At 38.4% G+C, this 14,112-nt stretch overlaps 1 protein-coding gene across 1 annotated transcript; it reads left to right on the forward strand.

The window, feature by feature from the left end:
* Positions 1-5,289: 5,289 nt before the first annotated feature.
* LOC101391945 (olfactory receptor 8A1) lies at positions 5,290-6,222 on the forward strand. Its single transcript, XM_004438412.3, has one exon. The coding sequence runs from the start codon at positions 5,293-5,295 to the stop codon at positions 6,220-6,222; it is 930 nt and encodes a 309-aa protein (XP_004438469.1). The 5' UTR covers positions 5,290-5,292.
* The last annotated feature ends 7,890 nt before the right edge of the window (positions 6,223-14,112 follow it).

Consider the following 14,112-nt stretch of genomic DNA (forward strand, 5'->3'; position numbering starts at 1 on the left):
AGCTCAGATCTGCAGGGAGAAATGCAGAATACTAGCTAGTAATGGTAAATATGCGGATGCACATGAAAGACTATTTTTTAAATTTCTTGAGAAGTCCAATTACTTTGACTACTTAAAGCAATAAACAATTTATGGTGGATATATAATATATGTAGAATTAAAATATATAAAATGACAGCACTATAAAACATAATATAATAATATAAAAAATAAATAATACAATAAAAGTAGTATAATTATAGCTAAAATCCCATTAAAAGGCCTTAAATGGAATAGTTTTTAAAAACTCAAATAATCTAAGAGATGGTAGGAAAAGAGGAACAAATATGGATTAACATTTGCAATATCAATCAATATTATTCACCACGTTAATACAATAAAAGAATACAGCCATATAATCATCTCAATAGGTGCAGAAAGAGTATTTGAGAAAAGGCAATACTTACTAATGATAAAAACCCTCTGCAAATAGGAATAGAAAGGAACATCCTAAGTCTGATAAAGGATGTCTATGAAACACTTACAGCTAACATCATACTCAATAGTGAAATACTGACTTCTTTCATTTTAAGGTCAATAACAGGTCAAGAATGTCCACTTCATGAGTTCTAGTCAACATTGGGAGGTTCTAGCCAATTCAATAATAAAAATTATTGAGCTTCTCAACCCTCTCAAAGAAAGAAAACATAATTCAGTCTCTACAATGTATCAGCCAAAATGTCAAGCATATTCAGTCATGTATTGCTTAATGATGGGGATACATTATGAGAAATGGATCATTAGTCAATTTCATCATTGTGAGAACAAAATATAGTGTACTTACACAAATCTAGACTGTATAGCCTACTACACACCTAGGATATATGGTACTGATCTTATGGGATCGCCATCATATGTCTGGTCTGTCATTGACTGAAACAACGTTGTGTGGCACCTGCTAGTAACCCAAAATTTGCAATGACTACCTCTACTCTCCATTCACACCTCTCTGCACACTGCTCCTAACTGAATTTCCAGCTACTTAGTACTTTCAAACTAAACCCAGTTAGATAAGATTCCCAGTATAAATTTGTTCTCCGTGTTTTGTTTGCATGAGAGATCTAAAGATTAGAATGGAATAAAACCATTTTTATTTACAGATGACATAAGTGTACATAGAAAATACAAACAAATCAATAAACAAACAACTAAAATTTAAACGTAAATTAATATAGTCATCATGGTTACATGGTTAACATATAAAAATTAATAGTATTTCTACATTCAAGCAAAAAATAATTATAAAATGAAATTTTAAAATACTATTTACACTAGCAAAAAAAGTGAAATATTTAAGAATTAATTTAACAAAATTCGTGTATGACCTCTATTCTGAAAACTATAAAATATGACTAAAGAACATTTAAGAAAATCTAAATGAAGATATACCATGTTCATGAAATGGAAAACTAAATATTGTTAAATTAAGTCTATCTTAATTAATCTGTGGATTCAACTCAATACCAGTCAAAATACCAGCAGACATGTTGCTGGCAATTGATAAGATGATTCTTAAATTTATATGGAAATGCAAAGGTCCTAGAATAACCAAAACAACTTTGAAAAAGAAGAAAGTTGGAGGACTTGCATATCTGACTCCAAGAATTACATAAAGTTACAGAAATTAAAACAGTGTAGTAGTGAAGTAAGGACAGGTAAATATATTAATGGAGCAGAGTACAGTGTCCAAAAATAGACCCATATGTATAGGGTCAATTGATTGGTTTGCAAAGGTGCTAAAGCAATTCAGTGGGAAAAGAAAGTTATTTTCAAGAAACGATTCTCAAACACCTAGCTGTCTATATATAAACAAAAGTGATCATCAACCACTATTTCACACCATACACAATTAATTCACAGTGGATCAGAGACTTAAACGCACAAGAAGCCTCAAGGAGAATATCTTCAAGATCATAAAGTAAGAATTTCTAAAACACAAAAAGTACTATCCATAACAGAAAAATACCATAAATTTGATTTGATCAATATTAAAAACTTCTGCTCTTTGAAATACATCATTAAGAAAATATAAAGGGGGGCTGGCCTGGTGGTGCAAGCAGTTAAGTGCACGTGCTGTGCTGCGGCGGCCCGGGGTTTGCCAGTTTGGATCCCGGGCACGCACTGACGCACCAGTTGTTAGGCCATGCTGTGGCAGCTTCCCATATAAAGTAGAGGAAGATGGGCATGGATGTTAGCCCAGGGCCAGTCTTCCTCAGCAAAAAAGAGGAGGATTGGCATTGGATGTTAGCTCAGGGCTGGTCCTCCTCACACACACAAAAAAAAAGATATAAAGGAAAGCCACAAACAGAGAGAAAATATTCACAACACATGTATCTACGAAAGGACTCATATCTACATTATACAAAGAACTCCTATAAATAAATTAATAAAAGAATAAAAAAATTTTAATGTACAAAGATATAAACAGACACTTCAGAAGATGTTCAAATGGACAATAAGCATATGGAAAGTTCCTCAAAGCATTACTTATTAGAGAAATGCAAATTAAAACCACAATGAGCTATCACTACACACCCACTACAATAGCTAAAATTTAAAAGATTGACAATACCAAATGTTGACAAGAATGTGGAGCAAGTAAAATGTTCTTATATTGCTAGTGGGAATGTAAAATGGTATAAATACTTGTAAAACTGGCAGTATCTCATAAAGTGAAACCTTGTGACCCAGCAGTTCCATTCCTAGTCATATATCCCCCAAATTAAGGCATATATCCACAAAATGTCTCCTACATGAATTTTCACAATAGCTTTGTTCATAACAGCCAAAAACATTTCCCTTATTGGGTAATGACCCAAATAAGCATCAAAGGAAAATAGATAAATAAGCAATAGCATATTCACACAATGGATTACAACTCAGCAATAAAGAAGGGCAAATTATTGATACGTGCAACAACCTGGGTGAATCTTCAAAAGACAAAAGGAATTAGTCTAGAAAAGTAGACCAGAAGCATACTAAGGAAAGGCTACAATTCTAACCCTAAAGTCAATTTGTGACCCAATGAGTAACCTCTCAGAGTCTTGAATAACAGAGTGACATTCATTGATTCATTCGAGAAATATTAATAGAGAGACTATGTGTCTGGCACTGTTCTAGGGGCTGCAGATAAACCTCTACACAATACAAACTCCCCGCCCTCACTGAACTTTAACTCTAGTAGGGGGAAGACAGACAATAAATAAAAGAAATAAGTAACATGTAAAATTTTAGAAGATAATAAGAGCTATAAAAAACAAACCAAAGGGTATGAGTTGTGTGTTTAAATAGGATGGTAGATAAAGTCTCTTTGTGAAGCTGATATCTGAGCAAACACTTGACAGACTTTGGTCCGAGTTGTGCTGTTAATATCAGCTACTCTAACGGACCAATGGGTGACTGTTCTTAATGTATCACTCTTAATGTATCACTTAATGTATCGTTTTGCTACAGCAAAACGATATCGTGTAGTGGAAAGAAAACAGATGGGTGGTCAGAAGTCCTGGGTTTTAGGCCCAGTTCTGCCTCTCGCTAGTTGTATGACTTTGGGTAACTTATTTAACTTTTAGAGCTTCAATTTCCTGGAGAATGAAAAAAATAATATAGCATTCCTCTTTTTTCATATGCTATGCACAAACTAAGACATCAAGTCTAAAGCACATTCGACCACAACATTGCTTAGAGCTGTAGATGTGCAGATTAATAAGGATACACACTTGAGCCAAGGGAAGAAGTTCATGGTCAGGAGAGAGCAGTCTGAGTTCCAAGTCACTAAGAATTAGTAGACCTCAGCGAAGTCACTTGGTGTCTGGCACTTCAGTTTTCTCAATATGAAAATGGGAATAAAAATACTACTGTAAACCCAAAAATTTTAGGAGGAGTTCATGAGATTAACCTTTAAAGAGCATTATATAAAACTAGTAATTATAAAAAGAAGCAATTAAAATAATGAGAATTGAAGGTTTTTAGATTAAGAAATACATCTTAGAGGGGCCAGCCCAGTGGCATAGTGGTTAAGTTCACACGCTTCTCTTTGGCAGCCTGGGGTTCACAGGTTTGGATCCGGGGCATGAACCACGGCACCACTTATCAAGCCATGCTGTGGCAGGCATTCCACATATAAAGTGGACAAAGATGAGCACAGGTGTTAGCTCAGGGCCAATCTTCCTCAAAAACACAAAAAACTACATCTTAGAGATGGGAATGTCTACAGGTATCATATCCTGCAATGATGATCCATGCTTCTTATGGACATATCTATAATTGGAGTTTTTGCCTTTAGGGAGATAATGGGAACATGGTTTGATATTATCATCTGAAAATAATAATAACAATAATAATAATGTAAATAGCTATTGAGCACTTACTCTGGACTATACTATGTGCTAGGGCCCAGGCTGCACCGAAGATCAATTACATCAGAACCTCTGCCAGTGGAACACAGGCATCAAGACTTTTAAATACTCCAGGAGATTATAATATACAGCCAATGTTCAGAATCACTGTCTTAGGGCCACGAGTTCAATGAAAAACTAAAGAACACCTTCCAACACCTATGACAACTCACATATTCATAGGAACTGAGTGCTTGAAAAAAAAATTCTAAATATGCATTATCCCATGTCGTTTCTATAATGACTTCTGGAATTGATATCACTGATTTCTTCATCTTTCAGATATAGAAATTGACTTATACTCAGTTATACAGTTGTAACTATCATGTTGCCCTTACACTGCATCGATTTGAGAAAGGTATTCATATATTCACATTCAGTGAATATTTAGGAATTGCATAGATGATAGGGAAATTTCATTTCTGAAGCAAAATACATCTCCAACTACAAAATATGAAATATACTGCTTGTTACCTATAGGGTAGAGGTTCTCAAACTTTGCATGGATCAGCATCACCTGTTAAACACAGATTGCTGGGCCCGATCCCCAGGGTTCCTGATTAGGTAGGTCTGTGGTGAGACCTGAGAGTTTGCATCTCTAACATCTCCAGGTGATGCCGATGTTGTGGCTCCGGGGAATACACTTTAAGAACACCTGCTCTAGGATAATAGGATAAACACCCAGGGTCTGGTCTTCCTCCCAGCAGAGAGCAGGATGAGGGGAACATGCATCAGGAAAGAGCCTAGGTTCACTCAGATGGCCCCAAATGCTCAAAACTAGCTTCACCCAGCAGTCCAAGATGCAGCCTTTCACAGGGTTCTTCTCTCCCACCCACACAGTGCTCTCAACAAGAGGATAATGGCTGCAGAAAATCACTCCACAGTGACAGAGTTCATTCTCGGAGGATTCACAAGTCAGCCAGAGCTCCAGCTCCCCCTCTTCCTACTCTTCCTTTCGATCTACTTAGTTACCATGATAGGGAACCTGGGCATGTTCACACTGATTTGTCTGAATGCTCAGCTTCACACCCCCATGTACTACTTCCTCAGCAATCTGTCACTCGTGGATCTCTGCTACTCCTCTGTCATTACCCCTAAAATGCTGATGAACTTTGTGTCAGAGAAGAACATCATCTCCTATGCAGGGTGCATGTCACAGCTCTACTTCTTCCTTGTGTTTGTCATTGCCGAGTGTTACATGCTGACAGTGATGGCCTACGACCGCTATGTCGCCATCTGCAGCCCTTTGCTTTACAACATCATCATGTCTCATCAAGTCTGCACCCTGCTGGTGGCTGTGGTCTACGCTATAGGGTTCATTGGCTCAACAATAGAGACTGGCCTCATGTTAAAACTGTCTTATTGTGAGCAACTCATCAGTCATTACTTCTGTGACATCCTCCCCCTCATGAAGCTCTCCTGCTCTAGCACCTATGATGTTGAGATGACAGTCTTCTTTTTGGCTGGATTCGACATCATAGTCACCAGCTTAACAGTCCTTGTTTCCTACATCTTCATCCTCTCCAGCATCCTCCACATCAGCACCACAGAGGGAAGGTCCAAAGCCTTCAGCACCTGCAGCTCCCACCTTGCAGCAGTGGGGATGTTCTATGGATCTACTGCATTCATGTACTTAAAACCCTCCACGGCCAGTTCCCTGGCCCAGGAGAACGTTGCCTCCGTGTTCTACACCACAGTGATCCCCATGCTGAACCCTTTAATCTATAGCTTGAGGAATAAGGAGGTAAAGGCTGCCATGCAAAAAACACTGAGGAGAAAAATGTTTTGATGCAAATGTTATTATTCTTGCTCAGTTTTAAAAGTAAGTTGTTATAAGCAGCAGAGGGAAACCCTCTTAATGGTTGCTCAGCCATGATCCAAACAATTGCTTCTCTGCATGGTTGAGTGAATGCCTCCTCCCCTGTCTCCCACTTCATTCCTTCTCTCTCTCTATTCTCATTTCTGTTTGAAACCAAATGGTTTCAAGTTGATGTTTTCTGTCATTTGAGATCAATTTTCTCTATCCTGAGTTCTTTGGTAAACATTTACTATCTTAATTGTAATTTAACAGAAATTTTAAACTTTCAGCATTGATGTGAAATTCATTCATTGTTTTATTACCTTCTATATAGAAAATATTACTCAACCCAATTCTTACTTTTTTTGCCTTTGGGAGTACACAAAGCAAAAGAGGTGAATTTAAAAGTCACCAAGAAGTGATATACATCTCCTCCTCATCCAGACTTCCTCCTCTGCTCTTTGCTTCTCCTCTACTTATTCCTGCCCAAGAACTTCTACCCAATCCCTTTATGTAATTTCTTTAGTAACAACAATAATAATACTAGCCACTAACATGTTTTGGAATGCTTACTCTGAGCCATGCAACTCTCCATATGCACTTTTTCAATTACACCTCGCAACAGGGAGGTACTGTTGTTACCCCCTTTTACCGATATGGAAACTTGGTTTAGTAACTTGCTCAAGGTCACATAGCTGGTAAACAAAGACACTGGGATTCAAACCCAAGTCTAAGTGACTCTAGAGCCCACACTCTTGGCTCCTACACATTATTCCCTTGGTTTGATGCTGACAGTCCTTTTGAACAGCCTATTAAGACAACCCTCACTATGCTCTACCAATTTCTTTTCTTTTTTTTTTTTTTGTGAGGAAGATCAGCCCTGAGCTAACATCCATGCTAATCCTCCTCTTTTTGCTGAGGAAGACCAGCTCTGAGCTAACATCTATTGCCAATCCTCCGCCTTTGTTTTTTCCTTTTTCTCCCCAAAGCCCCAGTAGATAGTTGTATGTCATAGTTGCACATCCTTCTAGTTGCTGTATGTGGGACGTGGCCTCAGCGTGGCCGGAGAAGTGGTGCGTCGGTGCGCGCCCAGGATCCGAACCCCGGCCGCCAGTAGCAGAGCGTGCGCACTTAACGCTAAGCCATGGGGCCGGCCCTCTACCAATTTCAAATATCTCCTGACAATGATTTCTCAGATCCTCACCTATTACCATCTGCTCCAGCCTTTTTCCCTTTATAGGCAACTTCTTCAGGATGACTAAGGAAGGATTACACTAGAGTGACCAACTTGACCTGGTTTGCCTGGCATTCTCTCAGTCTTAGCACTGAAAGCCCCACATCCTGGGAATTCCCTCAGTCCCAGACAAACCCAGATGATTGGTCCCCCTAGAGTATATATTGCTGCAAAATCCCTTGTCCTGTTTATATAACTATACATCTCCTGAAAACCTCACTCAGTAAATCCAATGGCCATGGAACAAAGTTTCTCCCTGCTCGCCTTGCTTGTAAGAATATCAAGGATATGTGTTTTAGACTCAGCAGGCTGATATTGGGCAAAGGATTTATGGATATCCTCTTGTCATTTGTAGCTATTTTTGATATACAATTGTATCAAGAGTGGTTTGTCATGGGAAACAGAAATAGCTCTAGTTTTCTCAAGCAGAAACAGATTTAATACAGGGAATTACTTGGTACAGTTTTTTGAATGACCAATGAAGGGGTGAGGGAGCTGCCAAAGTGACTCCACGATAGATGTGACTCAGAGGTCAGGAAGCCCCTGCTGCGACTGTCACTGCTGTCATCCTTAAAATTGCCTTTCACACTGATGAAACTGGTAAATAATAGAACCCTAGGATGAGCACCACCTGGAAACTTATGGTGCAAATCCAAATTTGCACCATAAAAACAAAGAAATTTGCAAAGAAACGCAAATTTGCAGGGCATGCTCCAGACCTATAGAATTACTGGGTGGATCCCAGCAATCTGTGTTTTAATGAGCCCTTGTGGGATTCTGATATATGCTGGAGCATGAAAACCACCTCAGTCCCACCTTTCAAATTTCACACAAATGCATTTAATTAGTGGAAATTAATTTACATCCCAGGGCTCTAGCTATAAGGGAATCTGAGATATGTAATTTTTAATTTTTAACCTGATGAGGAGAGTGGAACAGATATTGAAAGAGCCATTCTCAAGTGTCTACCTATTTTTTCCTAAACTTCCTCCAGCAAGAGATGACATCTCTACCACTATAGAGCGCCTCTAGTTAGAAAAAAAAGTAGGTAAATAAATTTGTTATCTGAAGGAGAGAAATGGTAAAGCCAAAAAAATTGGTGAATTTGATTATATCAAAAATTAGGATTTTTGTTCAGCAAAGGGCACTGGGATACAGTTAATAGAAATAAATTGGAAGAATATATCTAATTAGCATAAAATACAAACTCCTGCACATCAACAACAAAAAAGACATCAAAAGAAAAAAATGGGCAAGGTATATAGAGCAAACATTTTACAGAAGAGAAAACCTGAAGTGCCTACCAAGCTTACGAAGTGAGGCTCAAACCAATTACTAATCAGAGAAGTGCAAATTAAAACAACGAGATATCAGATGTCAGCCACATGGTGGAGTGAGCTTTTACCTTTATCTCTCCCCCTTTTAACTACAACTAAATGGACATTCATTGACCAATGGAGGATATCCACACAACACGAAAGGACACCTAAGAGACCCACACAGCTATATATCTGCAAGTGGGTGGACTAGATGCCCAGGAAGTATGGACATAAGTGAGCACCCCCCTACTCTTCCCTGGCAGCCCTGCATGCATGTGTGAATGCTTTCCCAGACAGCAGGAGCACCCATAGTGCCACTGCAGCCCCACGAGTGGGAATGCACCTTAGCACAACTGTAAGAAGTGGCAGTGGCAGCCCTGAGCCCATGCACGAATGTTTTCCCAGTTGGCAGGAGTGCCCACCATGCCATTGTGGTCCCAACAAGTGGCCCCAGCTTGGACCCCATGAAGAAGCCCAGCTCACCAAGCATAGCAGCTGGTGTGACCATAAGAAGAGGCAGCAGCAGATCTGCGTGCACATGAATGCTTTCCCAGCCAGCAGGAGCACCCATACTGCAGTTGCAGCCCAGTAAGTGGGAATGCACCTCAGCAGGACTGTAAGAAGAGGCAGTGGCAGCCCTGAGCCCATGTGCAAATGCTTTCCCAGCTGGAGGCAGTGCCCAGCATACCCGCACAACTTCCAGCAGACAGGGTGGGATCAGAAACACAGCTTCTGCTTCCCCCCAGCAGTAGGAGGTGGAATCTGTGACCTGATACTACCACAAATGCACAGGCCCAGGATTAGTTCATCAAACACCATGAGAAACTACAGTAACAATTCAGAGCAGAAGGAAAATGACAAGTATCCAGAAACCAACCCTGAAGTCACAGAAATTTAAAATCTAAATGACAGAGAATTCAAAATAGCTGTCATAAAGAAACTCAATGAGTTACAAGAAAACTCAGATGGACAATTCAATGATCTCAGGAATAAAATTAATGAGAAGAAGGAATACTTCACCAAAAGAGATTGAAACTATTTAAAAAAGCAGAAATTCTGATTATGAAAAACAGAATTAATGAAATAAAAAATAATCTAGAATCCTTAAAAAATAGACCTGACAGTATGGAGGATGGAATTAGTGATTTAGAGGATAGAAATATAGAAATGCTTCAGGTGGAGGAGGAAATAGAACTAAGATTTTTAAAAAATGAACGAATTCTTCAAGAAATATCCAACTCAATTAGGAAAAGCAACATAAGGATTACAGGTATTCCAGAAGGAGGAGAAGGGAGAAAGGAGCGGAGAGATTGTTCAAAGAAATAATAGCTGAGAACTTCCCAAACCGGGGAAGGATCCAGACTTACAAATACATGAAGCCAATAGAACTCCTAATTACATCAATGCTAAAAGACCCTCTCTGAGGCAAATAATAGTAAAACTGGCAAAAGTCAATGACAAAGAAAAAATATTAAGGGCAGCAAGGCAGAAGAAAATAATCTACAAAGGAACCCCTATCAGGATTTTAGCACATTTCTCAGCGAAACCTTACAGGCTAGGAGAGAATGGAATGATATATTCAAAATACTGAAAGACAAAAATATTCAGCCAAGAATACTCTATCCAGGGAACTATCCTTCAAAAATGATGGAGAAATAAAAGCTTTCCCGGACAAACAAAAGATGTGGAAGTTCATCACCACTAGACCTCCCCTACAATAAATGATCAAGGGTGTCCTCAGACCTGAAACAAAAAGGCAAAGGTCTACAAAGCTTTAAGCAAGGAGATAAACAGACAGATAAATCAGAAAACTGCAGCTCTCTATCAGAACAGAGTAGCAAATACTTAATTATAACTTAAAAGATAGAGAAAAGGAAAGCATCAAAAGTAACTATAAACACTTCAACTTAGTCACAAACTCACAACACGAAACAGAATAATGTGTGCCAACAATAACTCAGAAGAGGAAGAGGGAAAGGATTGAACCTGCTTAGCCTATTGGAGATAACAGGCTATCAGAAAATGGACTATCTCATCTGTGAGGTCTTTTATACAGACCTCATGGTAACCACTAAAGAAAAAATCAGAGCAGAGCCACAATTCATAAATAAAGAGAATACTGACAAACCCACCACAGAAAACCACCAAACTGAAATGTCAGTCAGAAATACTAAGGAAGAGAAACAATGGAAATATAGAACAAACAGAAAACAAGAGATAAAATGGCAGTAGTAAGATCTCATATATCAATAATCACTCTAAATGTAAATAAATTGAATTCTCCAATCAAAAGACACAGAATAGCTAGATGGATTGAAAAACAAGACCCAGGGGCTGGCCTGGTTGCATAGTGGTTAAGTTCATCTGCTCTGCTTTGGTGGCCCGGGCTTCACGACTTCAGATTCCAGGCATGGAAGTACATACCACTCATCAATCCATGCTGTGGCAGCGTCCCACATGCAAAATAGAGAAAGATTGGCACAGATTTTAGCTCAGGGAGAATTTTCCTCAAGCAAAAAGAGGAAGATTAGCAACAGATGTTAGCTCAGGCCAATCTTTCTCACAAAAAAAAGAAAGAAAAAACAAGGCCCAACAGTATGCTGCCTCCAAGAAACACATCTCAGCTCTAAAGACAAACATAGGCTCAGAGTGAAGGGATGGAAGACGGTACTCCAAGCAAATGGCAAACAAAAGAAAGCAGGTGTTGCCATACTTATATCAGACAAAGCAGACTTCACGAAAAAAATACAATGAGAGAAAAAGAGAGGCAGTATCTAAGGATAAAAGGGACTTTTCACCAAGAGGACATAATACTTATGAACATATATGCACCTAACACAGGAGCACCAAAGTATATAAAGCAACTATTAACAGATCTAAAGGGAGAAATAAACAGCAACACAATAACAGTAGGGGACCTTAACACTCCACTTACAAAAATGGATAGATGATCCAGACAGAAAGTCAACAAAATAGGGGATTATAATAAAACACTTGATCAGATGGACTTAATAGATATATAGAAAGCATTCCATCCAAAAACAGCAGAAAACACATTCTTCTCAAGTGCACATGGAACATTATCAAACATAGACCATATGTTGGGAAACAAGGCACGCCTCAATAAATAGAAGAAGGTTGAAATCATATCAAGCATCTTTTCCAAACACAATGCTATGAAACTAAAAATCAACCACAAGAAAAAAGCTGGGAAAGTCACAAATATGTGGAGACTAAAGAACATGCTACTGAACAACCATTGGATCAATGAAGAAATCAAAGGAGAAATAAAAAAATACCTAGAGACAAATGAAAATGAAAATATGACATATCAACTCTTATGGGCTGCAGCAAAAGCAGTTATAAGAGGGAAATTCATAGCAATACAGGCCACCTCAACAAACAAGAAAAATCTCAAATAAGTAATCTTAAATGACACCTAACAGAACTAGAAAAAGAAGAACACACAAATCCTAAAGTCAGCAAAAGAAAGGAAATAATAAAAATTAGAGCATAAATACATGAAATAGAGACTAAAAAACAGAAGAAAGGATGAATGAAACTAAGAATTGGTTCTTTGAGAAGATAAACAAAATTGACAAACCCGTAGCCAGACTTACTAAGAAAAAAAGAGAGAAGCCTCAAATAAATAAAATTAGAAATGAAAGAGGAGAAATTACAACAGATACCACAGAAATACAAAGGATTATAAGAGAATACTATAGGGCCGGCCCCATGGCTTAGCGGTTAAGTGCACGTGCTCCGCTGCTGGCAACCCGGGTTCGGATCCTGGGCACGCACTGATGCACTGCTTCTCCGGCCATGCTGAGGCCGCGTCCCACGTACAGCAACTAGAAGGATGTGCAACTATGACATACAACTATCTACTGGGGCTTTGGGGGAAAAAAAGGAGGAGGATTGGCAATAGATGTTAGCTCAGAGCCGGTCTTCCTCAGCAAAAAGAGGATAATTAGCGTGGATGTTAGCTCAGGGCTGATCTTCCTTCCAAAAAATAAGTAAATAAATAAGAGAATACTATGAAAAACTATACATCCACAAACTGGATAACATAGAAGAAACAGATAAATTCTTAGACTCAAACAACCTCCCAAAACTGAACCAGGAAGAAATATAGAATCTGAATAGGCCAATCACAAATAAAGAGATTGAAACAGTAATCAAAAACCTCCCAAAAAATAAAAGTCCAGGACCAGATGGCTTCTCTGGAAAATTCTACCAAATATTCAAAGAAGATTTAGTACTTATCCTCCTCAAACTGTTCCAAAAAACTGAAGAAGATGGAACACTTCCTAACACATTTTACGAGGCCAACATCACCCTGAACCCAAAGCCAGGCAAGGACAATACAAAGAAGGAAAACTACAGGCCATTATCACTGATGAACACAGATGCAAACATCCTCAACAAAATATTGACAAACGGAATACAGCAATACAGCCAAAGGATCATACACCATGATCAAGCAGGATTTATTCTGGGGACACAGGGATGGTTCAACATCTGCAAATCAATCAGTGTGATACACCACATTAACAAAATGAGGAATAAAAACCACATGATCATCTCAATAGATGCTGAGAAAGCATTTGACAAGATCCAACATCCATTTATGATTTAAAAATCTCAATAAAATGGGTATAGAAGGAAAGTACCTCAACATAATAAAGGCCATATATGACAAACCCACAGCCAACTTCGTACTCCACGGGGAAAAACGGAAAGCCATGCCTCAGAACAGAAACAAGACAAGGGTGCCCATTCTCACCACTCTTATTCAACATAGTGCTGGAGGTTTAGGCCAGAGCAATCAGGCAAAAAAAGAGAAATAAAAGGTATGCAAATTGGCAAGGGGGAAGTGAAACTCTCACTGTTTGCAGACAATATGATTTTATATAAAGAAAACCCTAAAGAATTCATCAGAAAACTAGTAGAAATAATCAACAACTACAGATAAGTAGCAGGGTACAAAATCAACTTACAGAAATCAGTTGTATTTCTATACTCTAATAACAAACTAACAGAAAGAGAAGTCAAGAATACAATCCCATTTACAATCGAAACAAAAAGAATAAAATATCTAGGAATAAATTAAACCAAGGAGGTGAAAGACCTATACAATGAAAACTATAAGACATTATTGAAAGAAATAGATGATGACATAAAGAAATGGAAAGATATTCCATGCACATGAATTGGAAGAAGAAACATAGTTAAAATGTCCATACTACCTAAAGCAATCTACAGATTCCATGCAATCCCAATCATAATCCCAATGACATTCTTTACAGAAATAGAACAAAGAATCCT

The sequence above is a fragment of the Ceratotherium simum genome, chromosome 7 (assembly GCF_057802395.1).
Source record: "Ceratotherium simum simum isolate JZ-2026a chromosome 7, ASM5780239v1, whole genome shotgun sequence".
NCBI lineage: Eukaryota > Metazoa > Chordata > Mammalia > Perissodactyla > Rhinocerotidae > Ceratotherium > Ceratotherium simum.

What these genes read in the sequence shown, in the direction of transcription:
- LOC101391945 (XM_004438412.3), top strand. Translation starts at nt 5,293, where the DNA reads ATGGCTGCAGAAAATCACTCCACAGTGACAGAGTTCATTCTCGGAGGA.